The 27,206-nt window shown below is 32.2% G+C and overlaps 1 protein-coding gene across 7 annotated transcripts; it reads right to left on the reverse strand.

Annotated features, from left to right (window-relative positions):
* Nucleotides 1-1,358: 1,358 nt before the first annotated feature.
* Nucleotides 1,359-5,751, reverse strand: LOC124885622. 7 transcript variants are annotated; one of them, XR_007042930.1, is made up of 5 exons: nucleotides 5,298-5,751; nucleotides 4,709-5,066; nucleotides 3,713-3,883; nucleotides 2,917-3,025; nucleotides 1,359-1,712 (listed from the first exon to the last, which is right to left on the reverse strand). XR_007042930.1 is itself a non-coding variant. In XM_047393720.1 (5 exons), the coding sequence occupies exons 2-5, from the start codon at nucleotides 5,014-5,016 to the stop codon at nucleotides 1,689-1,691; spliced, it is 336 nt and encodes a 111-aa protein (XP_047249676.1). In that variant the 5' UTR covers nucleotides 5,017-5,066; nucleotides 5,298-5,747; the 3' UTR covers nucleotides 1,359-1,688. The 7 variants fall into 7 exon arrangements, 4 of the variants coding, with proteins under 4 accessions (XP_047249676.1, XP_047249677.1, XP_047249678.1 ...); XM_047393720.1 differs by having other exon boundaries at nucleotides 4,985-5,066; nucleotides 5,298-5,747; XR_007042931.1 differs by lacking the exon at nucleotides 3,713-3,883 and having other exon boundaries at nucleotides 5,298-5,748.
* Between the last annotated feature and the right edge of the window lie 21,455 nt (nucleotides 5,752-27,206).

The following is a 27,206-nucleotide window of genomic DNA, read 5'->3' on the forward strand; positions in this document are numbered from 1 at the left end:
TATATATATATATATAAACTTATTAGGTTATCAGTTTACCCAATAAACCAATAAAAAAAATTGAAATCGAATCAATGAGTCAATAATTTTTTTTTATAAAATCATTAAAAATCGTTTACCCTATAACGATAAATCAATAACATTTTTATCGGTTTGATTTTTGTACGCCCCTAACTTAAATTGCAATGTCTTACCCCGTTAATTATAATAAGAAACGTATTTGTGCATGTGAGCCTCCTCAAAATCTTAATCGAAACACTAATCGGAAACTACTATGAAACACTAACAGGAAGAAAATATTTTCATATTTTTAACACACCCAAAAAATATAAATCTTTAGATAATAGCTTACTTGATCGACGAAAATTCAACCTTTCACTATTTTTTAGTAGAGGAAAACTGAAAAATATAATTTTTTTAGAGAGAAATCGGATAATTAAGGGTAGACGTGAGTTATTTTTTAATATAGGATAAATATAAGGGAAGTGGATGGTATTTATCCACATGGACAGCCACATCAACACTTTTTTCCACTTGTACACGCGTGGCGTACACACACTGGACAGTCAGCAAAAAAAGGCCTCGCGACTTACTAAAACAACAAATTCGGGAGATACTTAGGACAAGTTAAAGTTTAGATGTACCATGAATAAAACTCGACAAGTTCAAGAAGATAATGCATACTTCTCTCTCTATATATATTATATCATGTGTCAAAACTCAAAACTTGTACCAACTTGCAATTTGGAAATGGTCTTCCATCAATCCATCACCAAAACGATCATTCATTTGGTAGACCAATTCTATCAACTACTAGAAACTACCCTATGTCAACGGTTCAAAAACCGTTACGATAGATACCGAAATCATTGCAATAGAACTACCGCAATAGTTTGGAAGGTATTGCATATGTAAGCATTGCGATAGATCTATCGCAACGACTTTTGCGACAGTTTCAACAAACGTTGCAATGGTTTATTTTAACTTCTATTGGGACACTTCATATTGTCTATAGCAATGGTTAAGAACCGTTGCAATAGACTATATTGCAACGACAAGAAAGCATTGCAATAACCCTATTGTAACAATTTTCGAATATCTAATGCAATACTTATTGATCTTTTGCAACGACTTTGAACTATCTATTGCCACGCTTTTTGACACCTGTTGCAAAATTTTTTGCTACCTATTGCAACAATTGTTGTCACCTATTGCAATGATGACTATATATATATATATATATATATTATATATATATATATATATATATATATATATATATATACACATGCATCACAACAAAATATTTCATTAATATAATAATCCAAATTAAAATTTTATGCCACAAACTAGTAATCTAAACCCAAAAGCAAAATGTATAAAGTCAAATGATCATTAGTTTTCCTATTAGTATCAAGTTCGAGTGGCGATAAGTTTCACTAAATTCAATATCAAACAACAACAACAACAACAACAAACCCAGTGTATTCCCACTTTGTGGGGTCTGGGGGGGGGTAAGATGTACGCAGTCCATACCTCTACCTCTGATGAAGTAGAAAGGCTGTTTCCGAAAGACCCCCGGCTCAAGTTACGAGATATCAATATCAAAAAGATGGATATTAAAACATCTATATATCAACAATTCAAAAATCTTCTCTGGTAAAGTCAATTTCTTCATCACTTCTTTCTTATCTCTTCTTCACTTTGAACACCTATAAAAAGAGAGAATAAATAATTTCAATTAGCACTTAAATGACAACATATTTAAAAATCAAAACTTGCAAAATAATGGACAAAATTATAAAATTGACATTGATTTACAACTAATGAAATTCATTGTTTGAAATATCCAGATATTCAAGACTCTTAAAATCACTAATTTTCTTTGGAATTTGACCAGCAATTCATAAATTGTTAGCCATAGAGTTTTTCACTAGCATTGTGAGGTTAGCAAAAAGAGTCAAATCTGAATCAGCAGATAAACCCAAGTTGTTAAGAAAAACTGCAGCAACATTACACCACCATTACACATTAAACCATTCCAAGAAGACGGGAACCCATTGAAATCAATGGATTCCTCATTCCATGACTGCAATACATAATCATTTGGATAAAATGCTTGATACCCTGCCTAAACTCGAGCAAAGCCAAAATGTCCTGGGAAGGATGCTGCCCCATGGCAGAACCAAAACAAAGCACAAGCATCAAAAACCTAAATAGCCCCATTGTAACACCACAAGAAAATCTGATAGACCAAATGACAACAAACTCCCTCCCAAAAATACAAGAAAATGGTCAACCTTCCAAGCTTAAAGAAACAAGAAATGGCCAACTGTATGTATCACATACATAGACACTATTGCCACTAAACCTCAACGACAACCATCACAGTCCAAAGCAGTAAATCAACAGGGAAAAAAAGTACACAACTTCAACCCAAAATCACCAGAGTCCTCCCTCAACCAACAATAAATGGACCAAAACAAGATCTTGTCTAAAAACAGCAATGCAAGAAAGAAACCTTTCTAAAATACCAATCATTAGTAAAAGTCTAACAATTGCACTTACCTCACAACTCGACGCCTTCTCTAAAGTTTCAGTAATTTCCAAAAATAAAGACTAATAACATGAGAATGCATGTTGATTAAATTTTCTAAAACTTCCTCGCTCATTGTGAGTAAGCAGTTCTCCTTTGCTCTCTACTAGATAGAACCCAAACGTTTCTAACATGTTTAACTCTAAAGGCAAAATTTATCAATATAATGCTTCACATTCCCTGCAAAAATATGGTCCGATCTGTAAATAACCAAATAGCTGACACATACTTCATACACTTGTGATAAAAAACAAACATAAAACTCATTCCAATATAAAGATTTTGATTTATCTTATTTAGTACTAGCACTATTACCATACCATGTAGTGAGGAATGAGTGATGCTCCATATCTTGTTTTGAAAACCCTTTCTAAACAATCAACCAAAGCACTTTCTAGACTAGGGTAATCTGCTTTTGTTTGCAAAGCACTGCAAGTAATTCAAAGTTCACAATCAGCAAGCCAATAATTCAAAACAAAAGTTCCCTAAACCATAAAGGTGAATGGTAAGGCAAAATTCAACCCAGCAGGATCACTTCAATTTAATTCCTCTTCTTTAAAAACAAACAAAATCAAATACTCCCTCCATTCCAAAAGACTCAAATAAGTTTTTCTTAGACTTAAATTATCTCAAACATTAATTTTATACTGTTCAACAACATACCCAACGTAATCCCACAAGTCGAGTCCGAATAGGGTAAAAGATGTACGGACATACTCTACCTTGGTAGGGGTGCTAAGCTGTTTCTGACACGGGCCCCCAGTTCAAAAGACTTATCAAAGCAAGATTGAAAGAAAAGAAAACAATAACAAAATAGCAAGATACACAGAGAAAATGAATTAGCAGGTAGCAATGAAATTGAAAAATAAGACACTAAGTAACTACAAACTAAATTGAATGCAAAAGTTTGCAATTTATAGTACGTAGCAATGAAATTGAAGAATAAGATACAACTCTACCAGACTACTACTACTTACTAAATTAATTGTATAAATTTGTAAAATGTATTACTTTCATATAGTTTTGCTTAACATTTTATTTAACAACAAAGAACTACAAATCTCCATAGATTATTGCACAAGCTTTTGGAAGGAGCATATAAGTTTCAAAGTCTACCTTAATACCACACATATACTGCAACAACAATATAGCAAGTGTAGACGCTCTAATCTTTCCCAGACACGAACACCAAAAAGATGCACTAATTGTTCTATTATAGCTAAGAACATCACAGTATAATTTGTGCAACCAACCAACAACAACTTTTCTGCGTACCCCCAGTTGCACCTACCCAAAAAAACAGTGAAACCAAGAAAAGGCTAAGTATTAGTGTGTCAATAAAGACGTTAATCTTAGAAACAAAAGGATATTGGTACATGAAAAAGGTAAGACAGGGAATCAAGTGGACAACCACAATACAAGAGGAGGTCAGATAAATGTCCCCTCATTCCACAACAAAGCCTCAGAAAAGAACCAAAAGCCAACACTGCAGGATCTGCCAATCAAGAAGCCTCAAAAAGTTTCTAAAACTTACGCATATTCTCATTTCATCTCACACATGGAACTATAGTTCTCTACTGAATAATAGGAAGTGTTCACAAATAACTAATCTTACATCCCATAATGCACAGAAAAAATCAATTTGAAGCTCCATAGCCAAATAGATGAATTACGAACAGAAAGGCAGAGAATACTTCTCAGTATTATGTCATTTACAGCACATCGAAATAAGATGACATGGAGCCTAACCACTTAAATCACTATAAATAAAGTGTCAGCAAGAGCCAAATGCAAAAACAGCCTTTAGTTCCTATGAACATATAAACTGAAAAAACCTACCCAAAAGCTAATTCACTAAAAATATATATCTCCAATGTATTACTACAAAACCAAATAATTCAATAAAATCATGTATCTGAGCGTGCGCAAGGCCATAAGATGCATGTACCGACAAAGGACTTGAAGCAGGACTCAGGATAAGCCAGAAGAACTCAAAGAGAGAAAACGTTTAAACTTCTATGTTGAAGATAAGAAAGATGTTGATCACAAAACACAGAAAAAGGAAAGGGATCCAATTCAAACACTACACCTGCCAACTAAAGGTAGCAATACCTCTCAAGCAAGAAACCTTAAAATTGTGAAAGAAACCCGGCAAATTGGATATGAGCTGCTCTGTATGCCTTCATTAAGACACTTCCCGAAACAAGTGAAGACCCAATTATAAAGTTGTAACATTTCCTCATCTTAGAAGTTCTCATCCGCGATCACAAGATAAGGAAAATGTAGTATATCATTAACAGACTTTATGCTCCTCACAACACAATCTCCATATACTTATAATAATACACCAGAATAATTAGGGGCACAAAAAACTGAAAAATGTCGGACCTTTTCCAGTTGGATTCCCCTGCAGCGGACATGTCAGGCTTGATGAGCGACTACAATTTGTACCAAACAATTCTATAGGAATCTGTAACATACAGGAAACATCACTATTATAATTCTACAACAAATAATGCAACATCAGTTAAATCAAAACCAAAAATTCTAAGGCTTTCACATCTTAATATTAGTGCATGTCGAAATTTAAACCCATCCCCAAACGTTAGGTCAGCAATCAATCAAAGTGAAGGAGAAGAAAACCTCAAAATAGAAACTCAAAGAATTAGGGCAAAATTATCAATTAGAAGAATACACCAACCTTAAAATCACCAAATTGAAGAAGAAAACCCCAAATTTGCTCAGAAATTGAAGTGCAAATTTGAGAGCTGAAATGGAAGTGGTTGTCGGAGCAGTGGAGAAGCTGATTTCTGGTCGGAGTACTGGTGGTCGGAGCATGCATTGGTGCTCGATTTTATGGTCGGAGCACTTGATCGATTGGTGGTGATATGTGGTCGGAGCGTACTGATGGTGTGTGGTCGGAGCGTGCTGGTGGTGTGTGGTTGGAATGCTTATGGAGTGTGATTGGAGTGCTGGTGGTGCTGGTCGGAGCGTACATTGGTCGGAGGGTAATTTGACAATGGGAAATTTTCAACATTGGTCTCAGCGAAACATGGGAAATTTTCATTATATTTTTAAAAATTTTATGATATATTACTTTAATTTTTGGTGGCTACAGTGAAAAATTTGGAGGAAATAAATTACAACAGATGTAATAGTTTTTTTTTATCAATTAAGTGTTGTCATAGGTGATTTTATAGTAACGGTTCAAGCAATCGTTGCTATAAGGGATCCTATTGCAACGGTTATCCATCAACAGTAATGATTATAATATAAAATAATTCTACTAAAATATTTTTTTTTTTTACAATGGTTGGAACCGTTGCAATAGATACTCTATAGCAACGCTTTTGAAATCGTTGCCAAAAGGTCGTTGTAATAGGAATAATTTTTAGTAGTGCAATTTCTATCAAAAACATGCAAATTCATATGTATAAAAAAAACAATCCATTGAATAGATTGTTGGCTATATATTGTAAGATTGCTAGAAATTCATGTTTAAGTTCTATTATTATTGTTATTATTATTATTAATAGTTATGGTGGAGTAATAAATATTTTTTTATCCTTAATTAAAGGTCTGAGTTTGAGTCCTAAACATAAAATTACTTTTAGTTGGAAGAGTTTTAATTAAACCCCAAAGTGAAACTTCTCAATAAGAATTCAAATTAATCGAATCCCAAAACATATATATATCGAAGTGAGAAACCAACCAAGAAAAGTCATCAGCACAATTATTTCTCCAAAATAATGTATAGGGACAATTCATAAAAGGGGTCAATTATTTATGAATTTGGCCAATAACCATCAATCATTTCATTCAAAATGCATGATATGGATGTCATAAGTCAATCCCCACTGATCAAATTTTACAGTTCCATCAATACCCATTACCCATGTAATTTCACCGCATCCATTGCATTGCCATATTGCCATCCAATCTCTCTCTATATAAAAGAGACTATTAGTTTATCCTATGTGGTATGTCTAATAATAATAAAAAAAAAATCTATTTATCTATTTTATAGTTTTTTTGAATTTTTTTAATTTTTTCTCATTTATAAATCATAAAATACTATTAATCAATTGCAATGAATAATGCTATTAATCAATGCCTACAAAACGTTACAAGTATTATGGTTTCAGTTTTAGTCATTTTTAGTCCTATGTTTTTCCTTGATTTAACAAAGGCCATTAATGTTGAAATTTATAATCTTTTGTTCATTAACCTCTAATATAAATAGACCTTAAGTATATGCTTAATTGAAATAACTTTGAGACAGTTGAAAGCAGATATGAAAGATAATCAATTTATTTATATACCATCGAGGAAAAATGTGAAGAAGAAAGACCGTTACATCAGGTACGCTAAAAAGAAAGACGGAATTTATCACAACGTTGTGCATACTGATTATTATATATTACTTAGATCTTGTGCTAAGGTTGCACAAGTTGATGTTCAAACTATGCACGTTGAAGTATTGGCATTTGAGAAAAGATTGGAAATTCTAGAAACTAGAGTAAAATTTTGCTTAGGTAAGAGAATTCCTGATGAATTTTGTGAATTTTGTCGTGATGAGTAAAGAAATTCATCATATATATATTTAGGTAACTGTCTACGCGGAAGATTTAATTTTGTAGTCCATTACAAATATTTTGAGATGATATTGCCTTTAGCAGGCATTAGTTTCTACCTTAGTTTTTTCTATTTATATTATAGGTAATAAGTTAGTGAGCTCTATTGAAGTGTAAGTACTCTCTAAAATGTTTGTATTTCATTATTTGTTAAAACTTTTTGGTCTATGTTCTAGTCTTAGCATAGTGATCTATAGAATTCTATCTAGCAACTTTCATTTGCTTGTAAAGATAAATAACAGATTTTTTTTCCTCTGCTTTCTCCTCCATTTTCTTTACCTCCCTTTAAACAAATATTATCTTCTAGTAGTTCTTTGTTTTTTCTATCTTTCCTCACTCAAATTTTTTTTTCGAAGCATCAAATAGACATATATATTAGAATCCTAACTTGTAATACATTTTTAATTTTAGTATTCATATATTTTTATTGTTTTTTAGTAGAAGAGAGATTGTTATGTAATTTATTTTCTCTATAATGATGGGGTATCTGTTATTTTTTAAGATTTAATTTTGTAATTGCTAATTATCAGTATTCCTATTATAGTACGAGTGAATTATTTTAGCAAAAATTGAAAAAAAAGAGTAGAGATCAACAAATAATATGCCATAAACATAATTAAGAAAAAAAAACAATCTTCTCAATAATAATTTAATTAATTAAATAAATGAAAGAAAAAAATTTATACCTTCTTTATTACGTAAATAACACTTATTTTGAATCAAAAAAAAAAAAAGTTAAAAAAGACAATTATTATGTACACGAGATATTATTACTTCTAATACAAATTTCAATTTGAAAAAAATATTTTTTATAAAAGTAAAATTCGACGACAATCCTTAAAATTTCAACTGAAAAAAATTGAAATTCAAATATCCTTTTCAATTGCTCTTTATTGGAGAAAGAGCAATTTGATCATTTTCTTCAAAAATAATCACCCTACACATACATTGTACCTATTTAACTAAAGTTTAGTTGTTCAATTCTACAAGTAGGACATTACAACATCATTTTACATGCAACAATCAATTCAACGAGTTTGACGGGATAGACTCACCATACATATAAGTTTGAGCCTACATATTTTATAGTCATTATATTTTAATATTATACACTTCCTTTGTTTTAGAGAGGCTTAGAAATATATTGATGTGACATACTTTTAAGGTCTTCATTTCTATTTTTTTTCTAATTTTTTGACTTCTTTTGTATTTTTTCTTATTTTATGATTGAATAATTAATTATATTCTATCCTATTTATTAAGTTTCATCAAATTCTTTAGTAGCCATATTAATTTATTTTCAATAAGTTATTATATTAATTATTAATTATTGCACATAGAATTGAAAAGCCATTTCTGTTGTGTTTTTTTTAATTTTAATCTCTTTCAGTTATCCATCTATAAGTGTGTATAAACAAAGTAATGTGCCTCTTTTTTAATCTTTCTCTAATTATAAAATAATAACAGTGAAATATATTCATTTACTAAATTTTTTATAGCCGTGCGAAGCGTGATTAATTTCACTAGTATTCAATAAACAAGCATGGTTAGACAAACTATCCCTTTTTATTTAAATGTGACCTTTAATTTTTCGAGATTCAAATTACATCAATTCAAATTGATATTCTATAATTTATATATAGAATATCAATCTCTCTCTCTCTCTCTCTCTCTCTCTCTATATATATATATATATATATATATATATATATATAAATGAAGGTTGAAAGAATGATGATATGACACCTCTTATATGCATGGAAGACTATTTATCTTCTTTTCTCAAATTTTTGAGTTTTTTCTCTCTTTTACTTTCCTCAAAATATTTTGCTAGAAATTAAAATACATTTAATAATTGCTCTTTAATTATTCATATCATTGCTCAATTAAAAACACCAAGCATTTAAGAATATTAAAGGGTCATTAGTTTAAAACCTTTTCTCAGTCTAATAATTTATTTTAATTAAATATATTTTTAAAGATAAAAAAGGAAGGAAAAAAATTTGTTACTTATCAAACCTCAAAAGCATGCAATAAAAAAGTTCAAATGAAAATTCAAAAGTCACACTAGAAAAAAAAACATTTTTTGATATTAATTAACATTAATAATTGAAAATTAACAATGAAAGATAAAAGAAATAAGAAGAGTCATACTTATCAAACATCTATATAATGGATATTGGGTGTTTGTGTTTTGTATTCATTTTTCTCTATTTGTCTCTATACTTTTCATGTGTTGAAATCTTAAATTTTCCTATTGGGTCATAATATAATATTTCTATAACTGTCTTTAAATGATACCATTTTTTTCAAATATATACTTATTTGATATTTCTCTCTTTTATTTTTTTTTCTTTTTAGGTATCTAAGAAAAGACTGAGCCTATGAAACTTTCAATCTACAAGCTTTGGAGAAATAAAAGGAAAGGGGAGTGGCTGTTAGAGGAGAAGATCTCCTGCACAAATTTGATATTTGAATACGTTCGATCATTTGAAAAGGAAGAGCAACATATGTCCATAACTGGGGATTGGATGAGATATGACTTTTATCTATGTATCTTTTTTTTTTTTTTCTTTCTATTCAATATTTTATATATACAGTAGTTTTAAACATCTTTTAAGTAGTGTCGTTATTTTGTTTAATCTATTAATTAATATAAAATTAATTTTTATTGATTTGAGGCATTTCACATATGCAAAATTTGAAAATATTTTAGGAGAATTTAGAACCGGTTATCTTAGACACTTAGATCCATCTGTTTTTTCTTTTTTCCTTTTATTCTAATTTTTATTTGATTTATTCTCTTCCTTTTTTGTTCCATCTTATTTTTTTTCATTTAAACTTATTATAGATAATGAAACATAGTTCAATGAATAACACTATTTTTTTTATAATTTCTCATGCGGTGTTTGATATTAGCATTGAAAATTTATTTAATCTAAATTTATTTCGAATAGACTTATGGAAAGAATTTTTTCATTCTCAAATCTATAAAGAATAATTGATCTAGAAAAAGCAGATAAATATACTTTTGTATATATATATTAGCTTAGTATATAAATTTTAAAAATGAAGAAAATCTCAAAAAATTGAGACAAAAGATAAATAACAATACTTGCCTGCGACTTATTTCAATTCAAGAATTTACTCATTAGTAAAATATTAAATAAAAGAATTAATTACTTTCCTTTATTTGTCGTATAATATTGGGCTTAGTGTAGGTAATGTGACAATTTTATACGATCGATAATAATATTTTATTTTAATTTATTTTATTAATTTTGTTTTTTTACTCATTTTTGGTGAATATTTTATCTTTTTTTGACTTTAAACTTATTTTTATGTTGTGATCCGTCGTTACAATCTTCTCATGTTTCATATTTCTTATTCCACTTTAATGGAAGAGCATAATTTCATTATTAAATTTTTTTTCTACTCATTTAAAGGTGCCATAACCAAGAGTTCACAAAAATTTTTATAATAGCAAGTACTACCAAATAAAATTTGTTGCCTAAAATTTTTTCAACAGTCTTAATATATCGTGAGAAAAAAATCGAAAAACATAAAAATATAGAACTGGAAGATATAGGTCTATATAATTGATAGTTTGATGATGAGCAAATTAAATATTCTATGGTTCAAGAAAATTGAAGATCAACAATAAAAATTTCTTTTTTTTTTATTTGGAGACTTTGTCCCCGAATAAATATCGTAATTTACAATATCAATTAATATAATATTTCTCACTTTTCTTCATTTCACAAATTTTATATTTTTGTGTAATGTTTTCTTTTATCTAAATATAAGTTATTTTAAAGAGAAAAAGTTTTCTGTCTCATAACTCTTTTCCTCTCCATTAGAGTCATTAAAAAAATAATTGGGATTATAATTTAATTAATATATCAGACCCCTCTTTGTTTTATGATAAGTAATGTTAAAACTAAAGTCGAAGAAAAAAATCAACTCTTTCTTAGCTTTTTGACTTGACAAGTACTTAAATATGACAACTTTTAACATATGTGCAAGTACAAACGGAGGGAGTAAAATTCCTATAGAAAATATAATATGTAGTAATCAAAGAAGAATAAGGTACATACAATAATAACTACCATAAACTCATACATACATGAGTAAAAGTAAGTATTTCTTTTTTGAATTTAAATAAAAAGGAGAACTTTTTCTTAAAAGATCTTTTTTCGAAAGCGTAAAATTTAATTACGAAAAAAATTAAGTATCATCTTTCTAAGATATGACTATGATAAAAACACTCGTAAGTAGAAACAACTCTTTAAATTTTTGCATATGAAATTAATATTTTCTGTCTCTATTAATTAAATAATATAAAATAATGTTCATACTCAAATTCTATTTATTATTTCCAGCAATAATATTTTCATTTTTCTTGAAATTTGCTTTTTATTTTGAAATACATAGCATCTTCAAATATACATATTAGCTAATTTAAAATTTTTGATACCTGTATGTCCTCAAAATCAGATTGTAACCATATGTATTCTAATTTCTACTTGATGTATAGAAAACAGATTTATATGGATATCACTGAAAATATCATTGGTGATTTCATTAACTTATAACCTTTTTTTGTATGTGTAATATAAGAAACTATTTAAAATCTTCTATCTCAACTATATTTTCAAATAAATTATTTCAATTTTTGTATTTTATGACCGCGCGAAGCGTGGTTAAATTCACTAGTTTCATTAATACTACCACATTATCCATCTAACTTAACAATCATCATTATCAAATTTTATGATACCAATTGCATTAATTACAATGTTTTAAAAGACGGCTTTGAGGTTCGTTTCGGGGCTCACCCTGGGCCAGGGCACTGGCAAAACGTGCTGTGGCGTAGGTGTGAGGCTTACGCCTTAAGCGTCCGACTGTACGCTTTAAACACGCCTAACGTCCAATGTTCGAGACTCACCAAACAGATCTTAAAAAAATTATGTGTCGAACTTCTTATTTCTCTAATAAATAAATGATGCTTAGTGATTTTATTTTCATTAGAAAGAAGAAAATTGAGAATAACTCAAATAATAAGTCACGTATTGCATATTTACTATTCGAAAGTTTTGTGAGCGTGAATATCATTTGACGTTTCTTTTAAAAACACTTAATTAGTCAAATTTTACATCTTCACTTAGCATTAATCTTCATATTATTGTCACACGTTTTAAAATAATCGCTATCTAAAAGTAAATTATTGTATTTATTATCTCAAAATTATTGTGAGGGTACTAATAAAGTTTATTAATTATTTCTTTTAGGATGTAAATTGCATAGTACAATAGCAATATATTTTACAAAAACTTGATTCTTTTATTATTTGAAAGTTAAGATGTTAGAGTTAGTTGAGAAAATTGAAGAAAAGGTGTCTTTTAAGTCTTGAATGAAGGATTGGTGACATTGACCAACAGATAGGGTCAAACATTATTAGGAAACTTGATCAAGTTAATTGTGGACTTGATTAATATTTTCAAAACTTTCTAATCTTTTCAAAAATACAAATCAACCCAACCCACACCCCTCTTCAATCCAAATCAACCACTCTCCCCTCTCTCGACAGCTTCTCTCAACTCTCTCCCAACCAACAGTTCTGCAAAATTTCTCCCTTCAACCCCCGACGGCTTCTACCTCTAAAGACAAATAGTTGGGCTTCGAGTTCTCCTCTTCAATTCAATCAACCTGTCTCTCATCCCTCTCTCGACAGCTTCTCTCAACTCTCTCCCAACCAACTGTTCTGCAAATTTCTCATTTCAATCCTCGGTGACTTCAACATCCGACTACAAATAGTTGGACTTTGAGTTTCTTTTTGACTTTAATCAACGTGACAGCCTTGCTCTCAGGCCACAACAGTTTCGAATTCTTCATCGTTCCTTTTCTTCTTTCACAGGTAAAAATTTATGGCCTTTTTAGTTTTAAAGAAAACGAGGAACTTGATCCAACTTCTCTTATAGTATTGGTTAACAATTTCAATATTTGTTTCACTAATTTGAAATGCAGTCTGAATAAAATCCTAATTTCTGATTTTTTTTCTATTCTCTTTTTGAAGTGAATTATGATATTTTGTTATTTGTTGCATTTTTTTGAAGTTTGATTTTTATTGTTTGTGTTTATAAAAACAAAAAGGACAATTTGATTTGATTTGTTCTATTCTTGTTCTTGGTAAAAATGGTAAAATTATTATTTTTTGTTTAACAAAATCGTGCTATTGTTTCCTCCGATAAATTACCCATTTAGTGCAACATATTAACCATCTGATGCAATAGATTTATCATATGATACAATAGATCAACCATCTGATACACCAAAGGAACCATCAGATTACAATTTTGATGCAACAGATTAATATTTTGATGCAACAGATTAAATATCTGATGCAATAGCTTTACCATATGTTGTAACAAATTAAGCATCGGATAAAAAAATTTGATGCAACTAATTAACCATCTAGCGCAATGAAAGAACCATCAGATTAATGATCTGATGCAACAGATGAACCTCCTGTTGGATAAAATCCTACCAAATCTTCCTACAGGAAAAGTCCAAAACTTGATTTTTTCAACTGATCATTCATCTGCCGCGATAGACAATCCTATGTTGGAAGAAATCTAAATAATATTGACAGTTGACAACTGTTCCAATAGATTTCTCATGTGTTGTAACAGATATGTGACTTGTTGCACAGACCATTCATCTTTCTCAACAGATGAGTGATATGTTTTGTATTGTTGCAACAGATTACTCAGTCGTTGCTACGGATTATTTAACTATTTTAATATATTACTCATATATTGCAACAGATGATGTCACAATAGCTGTGTGATCTATTGAACAGAACATTCATCTGTCTTAAAATATGAGTGATATATTTTGTATTATTGTAATACATTACTCATCCGCTGCAACAGTTTGGTTATATGCTGCAACAGATATACTACCAGGTGCAACAGATCGATGATCTGTTGCAACTGTTATTTTACCGTTTTGCTTGTTTGATCTATTGTTATCTTTTTTTAACGATGAATTAATCAAAAATAATATATTATTTTATGTTCCTGTTAATTTTAGATAATATGGTTCCCAAAAGAACAAAAACCGAATTAGGGATAGCTACTTTGGGAAATATCTTAAGTCAGCCATGGGAAAATATTTCGACGCCTTCAGAAAAATACTTCAAGAACAAAAATTGGATGCTTATTTTAGGGACAGCTGCTTTGGGAAATATCTTAATTTGCCGGAGGACAACAATGCTCGTTTCCAAATAAAAATGGAATATGAACTTCTCAAGCGTAGGTTTATGTATGAAAACAAAGGTAAGATGGATGAGGTGTGGATAAATTATTGTGGCATGCCTATTTGTTTTGGTTGGAAGGAGTTTGTCATAGTTACTGGACTAAAATGTTATCCTCATTCTCAAGTTATACCTATTCTACCCCAAAAAAAGCACCCCACACACCCAAAAAAGGCAAAGGCAAGTCGTGTGATAGAGATGACCTGGTGTCCATTGTTGGTCCAAGCTTCAAAAATAAAAATTTGATAGAAGCGTTGAAAGATAAAGGACTTTCAAAGAAGCACAAACAGTCATTGTGCTTGGTTTGGTTTGTACATAATATTCTTAGGGCGAGAGACGTTAACAACAACATAAGCCTCGATTTAATAAAGCTCTCCAAGGATCTTGAGTCACTTAACAGCTATCCATGGGGGTATGAAAGCTTTAAAATGACTGTCAAATATTTGTTGACTCCGTTAGCGTCAAAGATAGTCAACTTATATGGCTTTCCATGGGCTTTCATGGTAAATGTTTCTTTCTTCTATTATGATATCATTCATTTTTTTTGCTCAATAATTGTTTTGATTTATTGGTGTTATTTTATAGTCTTTGGCGTTTGAAGCCATTTCTTATTTGAGATAACAAGTGAATTACCAGGAAGGAGTTTCCTGTCCAAGAATCTTGAGATGGTTGTCGGCCAAAACTGATAAAAATGTAAAATTTCTTGATCTCTTCAACCCCCCAAAGGATGCAGTAAGTATAATTATAATTAATTTTTTCTTTTAATTAATTTTTTTTTGAATGATCAAATCATCATTTTAATATATGTAATGATTTATGTTAGAATGTGCATCTGTCGCTAGTTCTGACCAATCTAGAGTTGAAGATTCCATTTTTTTTACTTTATGGTCCGTGCAGACTTTATCAGACTCTAAGGTCATTGATAGAATAAAAATAGAATTATTTAGAGCAACAACCATTACAAGAAAAACAATTTTAAAGGGTGGACTAGTTGTTGTTGATGGAGCTGTTGTGGTGGTAGTGGTGCTGCTGTTGGTGATAATGATGCTCCTTTTACAGTATTTAAAGCAAACCATTATGAGTATGATCATACTGATTATACAAATTTTGCCTCTCCCAGTGAATGTTCTGCATCCAAATGTCAAGACTGCAGAGCAAAACATGATGTAGTGATTAATGCTATTAATGTATTAACTGCTTTTGTAAAGGAATTGATATCTAAGAGGGGTCCCATTCTATCAAAGAGGATTTTATTTCCATCTGCTCCATTAGAGATTAGGGCCAAGAGGAGAAGGAGAGTGATTTCTAAGGCATTATCAGGCATCCAAAAAAGAAAAATTACAACTCCTCTGTCTATGTGTTGCACTGAGCAACGTACAATGTCTAAAGGAGAGCAACACGAGATGAAGAAGGTGAATATATTATATGTCTTCCAATTTACAAAACAGACACATATCTATTTCAACTGATAACACATTTGCTAAAAATTATCAAACAACTATATATATCTGTTGCAACAATTGACTAACCTGTTGCACCAGATACTTTATCTAGTGTAACATATATCTCGTCTGTTTTAGAAAATCAAATAGCTCTTTGTACCACTTTTATTTGTACCAACAGACGACCTATTTACTGCAACAGATGATTCATATGTTGCAACGGATGGTTCATCCGTTGGAAATTATCACATAGGGTCTTCCTCATGTAGAAATTTATCCCAACAGTTGATTCATTGTTGCAACAGAAATATAATATGTTTGGGACAATTTAAAATGGGAGAAAGATCTATTTGATTTGCTAAAAGAGATGAGTTATCCTTTTCTATTTTATTGTATCTCTATGATTAGCATTGACCAATTTTGGCTTTCCAGGTGGATGTAGAAGAAGCTACTCCTGAACAACATTGATAATATGCTACTCTTTTTATGGAAATACGAAGAACAAAAAGTGCAAAAACTGTACGCAAGTGACAATAAAGATCCACGACGAGCAAAGCCGAATTTCATAGCACCGGATGAAGAACAACTTGTCCATACTGAGTAGATCTTTATAGCTTAAGCCTGTTAAAGCAATCCTTGGCAGTATACTTAAATTGTTGTTGATGTATTTGTTGAGATTTGTACCCATAACAATTTTTTTACATTTCATTTATTCGTTGACTTATTTCAGCTAATTTATAAAGGCTTCGATTTATTTTATTTTGTCTACGAATTTTATTTATTCCTTAGATTTGAACTTATTAATTGAAAAGGAATACTAGATTCAAATATTGCAAAAGATAATGTATTTGTTGCAACAGACGACATATCTATTAGAAAAATTGAACAAATTTAGACATATGTTGTAATAGGTAGGTGATCTGTTAGAATTTATCAAATAGGTCTTCCCACTGTTGCAACAGATGGACTTTAGATAAAAACATCGAGATAATGTAACAGATGACACATCTATAGGGAAAAAAAGAACAAATTTAGACATATTTTGCAACAGATGGACTTTATCTGTTGTAACAGACGACAAATCTATTGGAATAGTCGAACAGATTTATACATATGTTGCAATAGGTAGGTTATCTATTGGAATTTATCAAACAGGTCTTCCTACTGTTGCAACAGATAGACTATAGATAAAAACATCGAGATAATGCAACAGATGACCAACATATTGCAACAGATAAACTATATGTCAGAACAGGTAGGATAACTATTACAACGGATGAAGAATCTATTGCATTATAAAAATTCAACTTTCGTTGGACATAAAAAATTGCCGCTACGTGTAAAAAGGTTAAAGTGAATTGAATTGAAATAAAAAAGGTGCAACCCATCGACGATGTTCAGTTCAAACACCTAAAATAAAATAGGTGTCAAATGTGTCAGTGTCAGTCTGGCACATTTCGCTGACTTGCTGTTACTTGGCCCCAAACGGTCATTTTCCCCCCATTGTCTTATATATTCATCTTTCTCCTAAAATTTAACCCTAAATTCCCAAATCTTCTTCTTCATCATCATCTTCTTTTATCTATAAAATTCTTCAAATTATTACTTTCATTTTTTCTAACTGACCTTGACAATGTCGAGTGCATCTTCCACTATTTTTTGTGATAAAGATTTTCAATATTGTAAGTGCGGTCATGAAGTTATATTAAAGACTTCTTGAACTCAACAAAATTTGGATTGTAGGTTTTTTACTTGTAAGATTTTAAAGGTAATATTTTTTATTTAATTAGTTGATTAATTATTGACTTGTAATTGTTTTGTAATTGTGTTATCTTTTTTTATAGAAATTGGGTGGATGCGATTACTTTGATAGGTATGAAGAACGACACCCTTCACAAGCAAATCGTGTAATCTGGGGTTTGTTGAACAAAGTCAAGACTTCTGAAGAGAAACAAAATCGAGCAAGAAGATAGTACATTATTGCCGTTATTGCTACTGGTTTGGTGTTGTTGGGCACATGGATATTAAAGCCTAATTGCTGAAATTTTCATGGTGGTGTGTGTATTTACTACTGGTTTGTTGTCGATGAGCACATGGATATTCAAGCGTAACTGTTGGAAAATATCAAAAAAATTTAGGTATATGTTGAAAAATTTAGGTCATCTGTTGGAAATTATCAAACAGGTCTTCCTATTATTGCAACAGATTAGACTTAGATTATTAGATTATTTATAAAAATAACATCAGCGTAATACAACAGATGACCAACCTATTACAATAGATAAACTATCTGCCAAAATGAATTAAAGATATTTTACAACAGATTGACAATCTAATCTATTGCATTATAAAAAACTTAACTTTCATCAGAAAAAAATTATTGCCACTATATGTACATGTAATAAAGTGAAGGGTGACTTGAAATTAAAAATTTCTATTTCATAGGCTTTTCTATATACACAGGCTTCAAGCGTCCAGTTAGTACCCCATAAGCCCAGACCTCTTGTAGGTTTGCCATAGCGTTGTCGCACAGAAAAGTCATTGGCTCAGCCATTTTTTGTCGGTCAGCAAACATTCGATGTGTGCAAGAGCGTTTGAGCCGCTCGTTTTAGTGGCATCATCTTTTGGAAGGATCATTCCCCAATTTTGACCTTCAAAATCCCATGATTTCTTCATCAACACTTCCTTTGGCAAATGATTCATCAGTTTATGCCCTCTCAACAAGATGAGCAACAATACCATCAGTGGCTCCACAAGGAGAAAAAGATCAAAATTGTTGATGAGAGGTACGTTGGAGTCATAAACATTTATCTTTCCTCCTCAAGTAGTATCTTAACAACCCGATAATGCATGTCATTCACGCTAATGACTGCAAGAATCCTTTTTGCCTCGGTCCAGCTCTTGCCGTGTGGATTTGTCCTGTCCCCTGTAACATATCTTAATGTTTCTTCTTCATCCAATACCAACGTAGGAACTAGGAAATCAAGTCCTATGCCAAGGGATGACGCCTTTCTATTGAGTTGATCGTACCTATCCTTGAGTTTCTTACAGAAGTCGAGGTTTATTATCCTATTGGCAGCATCATAAGCTTCCCAGTACGTTAATTGCCTTTTCCTTATGAGGCAGAGTATTATGTCAATATATTGTGAGCTAAGAAGTCAATTTTTAAATAGGTTAGTAATTGTAAAGATGCAATGGATGGTCCATCTATTGCATAGGGTTCTCTGAATCAATAATCTAACGTAACTTATGCAACAGATGGATAATAAGTTGCAACAGAACCACAAGCAGTTGCACCAGTATTCCCAGCTGTTGCAACAGATGTGAAATCTGTTGCGTAGCTTCTTCTTCATGGGGTATATTGGAAGGGCTAGGTTAGGTAAAGTAAACTTGTCTTATCCTCGTACGGCATACGCATATCAATCATAGTCTGGAAGTCTTGGGGGAAAAGGGAGGCCTGGGGTAATCTGGTGCGCCTGGCTTGGAATCCTTGGTCTATCGCAGATCTCTTTTCTCTTCGGTGCCAAGTTCTGCATATATGTCCACCTTTTTTACTGGCCCCTAAACTTTAATAGCTTTTGGAGAGGGAGAAATTGCAATTTCTTTTGATTTTCAAGCGGAGAGTACGTCTCTAATCGCTCTTTTCTTTCTCCTAACCAACGCTGTAGGAGTGTATGGCTCCCTCACCTTCTTGGATAGTATGACACACCTCTTGAATTTGAATTCCTTGATAGATTTAGAGATAGCCTCTACTTTTTCAAAGAGTTTGTCCTATCTGTCCTTGCACTCATCGTATTCGCAATGAGAACACGAGGGTGAAGAGGGGTGAGAGCGCCTGTGTAAGGGCGAAAAGGGGTGTTTTCAAACATATTTATTCTTTATTGAGCATCAATATGTTCATCATCACAAGTGGTAGTAGCATCAACATGCCTGCCACTAACACCAACAACTCCACCAGAAGAAGCACCCAGATCTGCCTTAGTAAAAGGTTGGTCATGAAGAGCCTCAACATTAGGCTGACCTTAGCTAACTGCTCCTCTTATGACTGTTTCTCCAGCCAATTCCTTCTTTATTAACTCCACCATTGGGTCTTTAATAGTATCAATATGACCTAGAGTAATATAAGAAGTCATCACCGGCTCCTCCTCAGTAGGCACGATCCATGAATGCACAACCTATAAAAAATAAAAAAAAGACAGATGCATTTAAATCATATAATATAATAATTTTCACAGTTGAGCTATATTTAAAAAAAAGACCCATCTACTACATAGTTTGCAGTATATGGTTAAAATCTGTTTGAGTCAGTTTCAAAGAAACAAAGCAACACATGGATAATCTGATGCAAAATATCAATCATCTATTGCAATAGCTGTACAAGATGGGTAATCTGTTATACAATAGGTGATCTGTACATCGCAACAGATGAATGATATGTTATCAGATTAAATATCAGTTACATAATATATAGTAGATGGTTAATCTTTTAGGAGTCGGGTTCAGAGAACTAAAGCAACAGATGAGTAATCTGATGCAAGATATACCCCGTTGCAATAGATGTCCCATCTGGTGCATCAGATATAATATCTGTTGCACCAGATATAACATCTGTTCAATATCTTTCCTATCTTTAAGTAGAATTATTTTACTTAAAGAAGACGTACTGCATCATCCAAAGGGTTAAAGAGATCAGTCTCCTTAATATTGGTGTTGCTCTTTGCAGCCAACCACCTAAACATCCTTGGATTAGAAACCTCATCCAAGTAATCCATTAACTACTTTCGTAGGGGAGGAATGACTTTAAATGCCTAAGCCTAAAAAAAGTAAACAGGAAGCAAGCAAAAAAAATCATAATAACTATATTCAATATAAATTAATGGATGAGTAAAATTAGTGATTAAATTTACCATGAAAGCCCAAGGAAAGATGTATAATGTGGTTGTCCCTGAGGATAGCTTTGTCAGTAAATATTGGACAGTCAAGTAGAAGCTGTCATATCCCCAGGGATAATTGTTGAATTTATCAAAATCCTCACCACGTGCCAACAAATCATCTTCTATGACCTTGTTGATGTCTCTTGCCAATATAATTGTATGGGAAAACCAAACTAAGAACAATTGCTCCCTGTACTTCTCTGGTATGGTTTTATCCTCGAGATCTATCAACAAATTCGATGCTTTATAGCCACGTCGAGCAATGTCAAACAACCCATCTATTTTTCCCTTGTATTTTCTTGCCTTAGATCTTTTGCGGGGTGGTGGTCTTTCTGGACGATGGCATCTCAAGCCCGTCACTATGGTAAACTCTTGCAAACCAAAACAAATAGGCATGCCACAATAGTTGATCCAGATTTCACCCATCTTCTTTTTTTCCCCCTCTTCCGAATCTTTATCATCTCCCGCATACTTGATCCTGCGCTTGAGAAGACCATATACCATCGTCATAGGGAAATGGATACGGGAAGAGGGGTCCTCAGGCAGCTCAAGAAAGTGTCCAAAACAGCTCTTCGTAAAAAGTCCGCCTATGTTTTTGTTCTTCATAATTTTCATAAAATGTTCAAAAATTTTCTCTATCTGATATTTAAGTACAATTTGACTAGTTAGTTTTTTCCTTCTGGGTCATTTATTAGCATCGCAACTTGAAACCTGTCAATACTAAAATTTTTGACAGGATTATGCTGGGATGTCAATATTAACTTATGCCCCGTCGGTGATCCATTATCATCATGTTGATGATCATCCTCTTTCTCTTTCTGACTCTCTAATTCCTCCTCTTTCTCACTTTTATTTTCTTCATCACCATCTACAGACCCTTGTCCACCTCCTTCAATGTTGTTTTCATATCTCTCCTCAGCTTCACTTTTTCCTGACTGAGATTGTTCAGGAAGCTCCTTCGAATCCCTTTGTACTGTAGCTTTTTTTATAGTGGTCAGACATTGATCCACTTTCACTTTTTTTTTGGGGATACATGTTTTACCTACAGATAAAGAAAAGCAAAAATTACATTTCAGTTGATGTATGTGTAGATTTTAAAAAATATATTATAAACACCACGAATACCGACACACCAATAGCCACCACCATAAACACCACCAATATCGACACCACCACAAACACCACCAACCAATGCCACCACCGATGCCACCACGACGATCACAAATACCACCCCTACCACTACCACCACCACCACCAACACCACAAACACCATCCAACTATACCACGATAATCAACGGAATACTGCGATAGAAACTAGGGATTTCTCGAGTTCTTCCTATGATTTTATCGGCAAAACTCAAAATTATAAACCCATTCTCGAAGATAATACAACTAAAAGTTTTATTTTTCATCATTAACTTAAAAGCCCTTATTTTTAAAAAAAAATAAATAAATATAGAGCTTTTCTCGAACTCTGTTGCCTACGAAGACATAGAAAATGATTGATACAAGCAAAAATGAAGTCGAAAATAACACTTATGCAGTCAGAATAAGAAGAAAAACGATCTGTTGTGGAGGATTGAGCATATTTATTGAGTATTTGTTGTATGTACTATATTGTTGAGTGAGAATGAGAAAGAAAGAGCCATACCTCGAGATTTTAAATGATTAAACATTTTGTATGGGTTGATTTGTATTTTGAAAAAGAATGACAAGTAGTTTTGAAAATGTTAATTTGGTCCGAATTGATCTCAATTATTTTTAAAATCATAAAATATATGCATATTTTTAACCCTGTCATCATGCAATTGCGAAAAAGGTAATTCAATTGAAATTGTATAAAAATAATTAAAGTTGTAGTTGATTGAGTACTCAGGAGGTGACCCTGTGAAAACTCACCCCTGATCCTAGATTAATCAATTTAAGTACTATTAGTCTAACATGTGAGTTCAATTGAAATTATAAAAAACAAATGTTCAACATCTTGCGTCAGATTTCTCATCTATTGTAAATTATTAATCAGATTAGGTAACAACAGATTACAAATCTGATATAAATTATCAAACAGATTAAGTCATCTATTGTGACAGATTACCCATCTGTTGTAAATTATCAAATGGATTATCATATGTCGACACAGATTACCTATATATTTTAAATTATCAAATAGGCGCTGCAATCTGTTGTGGTTGACCCTATGAAAACTCACCCCTAGTCCTAGATTAATTGATAGTTTATCCTATGAGAACTCACCCTAGTCCTAGATTATTCAATTAAGGTATTAGTACCCTAGTCCTAGATTAATCAATTAAGGTATTAGTCTAACATATGAGGTAGTAAAAATTGGTTCAGCTCAGAGTGATTGATCGCTGAGTCTAGTCGGGAGGAACACAGTACCGTTTCATCATGCAATTGACAAAAAACTCAATTGAAGTTATAGTTTACCCTATGAGAACTCACATTCAATTAAGGTATTAGTATAACATATGAACTCAATTGAATTATATATAAACAAATGTTCAACCTGTTGCAACAGATGTCTTTTTTGTTGGATCAAATCAAACAGATTATGTAATCTGTTGCAATATATTACGCATCTGTTATAAACTATCAAACAGATTAAGCCATTTATTATGATAGATCATGAATTTATTGTAAACTATGAAACAAATTAAGTCATCTATTGCAACAAATTACCCATCTGTTATAAATTATCAAATGGATTAAGTCATATGTTGTAATAGATTACCCATCTGTTGTAAATTATCAATAGGCGCTGTCATCTACTGTAGTTGACATTATGAGAACTCACCCCTAGTCCTAGATCAATCAATTAAGGTATTAGTTAAATATATGAGGTAGTAAGAATCGGTTTGGCTTAGAGTGATCGAACGACGACTTTTGTCGGGAGGAACGTAGTGTCGTCTTATTATTCAATTGACAAAAAACTCAATTGAAGTTGTAGTTGATCCTATATTCAATTAGGGTATTAATACCCTAGTCCTAGATTAATCAATTAAGGTATTAGTCTAACATAAGAGGCAGTAAGAATCGGTTCGGCTCAGAGTTATCGATCGATGACTCTTATCGGAAGAAACGCAGTACCGTCTCATCATACAATTGCTAAAAGACTCAATTAAAGTTGTAGTTGACCCTATGAGAACTCACCCTTAGTCCCAGATTATTCAATCAAGATATTAGTACCCTAGTCCTAAATTAATCAATTAAGGTATTAGTCTAACATATAAGGTAGTAAGAATCGACTCGGCTCAGAGTGATCGATCGATGACTCTGGTTGAAGGAACACAGTACCGTCTTATTATGAAATTACCAAAAGACTCAATTAAAGTTGTATTTGATCCTATGAGAACTCACATTCAATTAAGGTTTTAGTCTAACATATGAACTCAATTGAAACTATATATAAATAAATGTTCAACCTGTTGCAACAGATGTATTTTTTGTTGGATTTGGTAATATGTTGCAACATATTACGCATCTGTTGTAAACTATCAAACAGATTATGTCATTTGTTATGACAGATCATGAATCTGTTGTAAACTATCAAATAGATTAAGTTATTTGTTGCACTTAAATATTTTTAGATCTTTTTTTTATAAAGCAATTTAGGTATTTCCTGTCCGAGATAAAATAGTTAAAATACTAAGGCGGTAAAAAATATTACTCGGTACCCCTTGGATAACTCAAAAATCTCTTGAGTGAGTGGTCTTATCTGGTCTTTTCAATGTCACCGTCTCCTAGTGCCCCTTAAAAGTTATTAATGAATATTTAAAAACCCCCATATCTAGAACTCTCTCTCCTTCATCCATAAAGTAGTCTAGACTCAACTCATAACTCTTTTTTATTCTTTATTCTCAATTATCTTTGTTGTTTCCTTTTTTCCTCTCTTTTCTCTCTTCTTTAGGATGAGGATCCTTTGGAATCTCAACCAATCAATATCTTTTCTCGACTGAACTAGATGTTCTGATCTATTTATTTTTTTTAACATTGCAGGTATGGTTCAAAGTTGCTCTTTTTATCTCGTCTTCTTCTTTGTATGTCATTTAAATTAGATATTTACATCTATTACTATTAATGATTTATCCATTACCAGTTTGCTATTTATTGAGAAAATTGAAGGAAAGGTGACTTTTAAGTCTTGAATGAACGAACTATTGTTTTTATTAAAATATGCAAAAAAGGTTATCTGTTGAGAGAACTTAAAAAGCCTTGTTATCAGTATAATTTTTTTATGTCTTTTATTTGGTACTTTAGTGGTGCTGTTGTTGGGGGTGGTGGTTGTGTTGCAATATGTGATATTTGTGTTGTGGATGGTGTTGGAACATATGGTGTTGTTTTATTTGTTTCTTTGTTGTTGATGCTGTTGTTGGTGGTGTTGCAATAGTTTCCTCAACTGTTGCAACTTATGAATCAGCTGTTGGAATAGACGGAGCAACTTTTTGAAGAAATCATACCAGTAGCAAGGCTGGTTTGATTTATTCCAATAGATGGCCCATTTGTTGCAACATGTCATCCATCCTTTGCAAATAATACCTCATCGGTTGAACAGATGGGTAATCTATTGCATCATATTGGTCATCTGTTGATTCACTCAATTTTGTGTTACCCTTTTGTAATGTTCTTTTTCTTCTTCTCTTGTTTAACATCAAATGTATTTCTCTTATTTGCAGACAAAAGGAAGTGAAATTGGATCCACTTTTGTCCAGCCAGTATTAAAGTCTAGAGTAAAGATGGGTTCGGAGGAATAAACTTCTTATAAATGGAACCACTTCATATGTAGGAGGTATGTATTACTAATCAACCTATCATGAAAAAACACATCCAATACAATGATTTTGTGAATGTTTATTCTTTACCTTTTAGGCATTAATTCTTTAAACAAGATATGACATTTTACAGTTAAGATTGTTAGGTTCGAACTGGTAAGACTGAGGGACCAAGACGGTGGTGTCGATACCCCGTTACAATTAATGACGATTTATGCTTATGTTTTTGTGTCAAGTTTGGGGAAGGGTTCAAGTTTTTGGCAGCAATGTAAATATCCAATAGTGATTGGATCGATTTTAATGGCGCAATGGACTTGTTGAAATGCCTTTGAAGTCTCGCACTGCAACAAACAACGATGGATCTAATAGAAATTTCCCTGGTCCAAATTTATATGGATGGGTTGTTGGAGGATAATATTATACAGTAGAAGGTGTTTGGGAGAAAACCTATGCCGGAAGAGGGAGGTTGAGAAAGCCATATATCATCTTAGTACTTGTTTAAGAGGATACACAGGGTCGAAAGGAAAGTTTAGCAAAATTAGCTTATGAAATTGACATGAAAGATGAAAAAACTGAATGAGATACGAATGTGAAAGTGTATCAAAAAATGAAAATCCATCAATCGTTGAAGAAAAAGAAGAATGGTCAAGAGGAATTGAGTTGGTCACTTTGCTAGAGACTGCAACTATCGAGCACGACCTCAACGAAGACCCACAAAATTCAGGACTAGAACTCCAAGGAAGCAGCTTCCCAAGCATGGAAAGTGGTAAGATTGTCGGTCTGAATTGTCATGTAGGTTTCAATTTTGACCGACAATCTTACCACCTTCCGTGCTCGCAAAACTTTTTCCTTGGAGTTTTTGTCCTGCACTTTGTGAGAGTCTTCATTGAGGCCAGGCTCGCTAGTTGTATTCTCGAGTAAAGTGCTTTGTCCAGCTCCAGTCTTGTTGACCATTTTTTTTCATTGACTGACGGATTTTTATATTTTGATACACTTCCACATTTGAAGCTCATCCAGTTTTTCGTTTCTAATGTGAATTTCACTGACCAATTTTTCTACACTTTCTTTTCTACCCTGTGTTTCCTCTCAAACAAGGTTTGAAATGATAGGTGGCCTTTTCCACCTCCCCCTTCATGTATAGGTATTCTCCCAAGCACCTTCTGCTGTAAAAAAGTCTCCTCCACCAATCCATTTATATAAATTTGGACCAGGGGAATTTTTATTGAATCTACCATTGTTTGCTGCATTGCGAGGCTTCGGAGGCCTTTCAAGAAGTCCATTGTGCCATTAAAACCGGTCTAATCACTATTGAATATTTACAATTCCGCCAAAAATTTGAACCCTTCCCCAAACTTGACACAAAAACATATGCATGAATTGTGTCATTAAATTGTAACGGGGTATCAACACCACCATCTTGGAACCCTTCGGCCTTATCAGTTCGCACCTATCAAACTAAACTGTACAATTCAGGATCTTGTTTGAAGGATCAGTG

This window comes from Capsicum annuum, chromosome 7 (genome assembly GCF_002878395.1).
Source record: "Capsicum annuum cultivar UCD-10X-F1 chromosome 7, UCD10Xv1.1, whole genome shotgun sequence".
In the NCBI taxonomy this organism is placed as follows: domain Eukaryota; kingdom Viridiplantae; phylum Streptophyta; class Magnoliopsida; order Solanales; family Solanaceae; genus Capsicum; species Capsicum annuum.

Coding starts and splice junctions, on each gene's coding strand:
- LOC124885622 (XM_047393720.1), bottom strand. CDS start 5,016: ATGTCCGCTGCAGGGGAATCCAACTGGAAAAG. Junction 3,026..3,712: donor AGTATATGTGTGGTATTAAG/GTAGACTTTGAA, acceptor AATTACTTGCAG/TGCTTTGCAAACAAAAGCAG. Junction 1,713..2,916: donor CACTCATTCCTCACTACATG/GTATGGTAATAG, acceptor CTCTTTTTATAG/GTGTTCAAAGTGAAGAAGAG.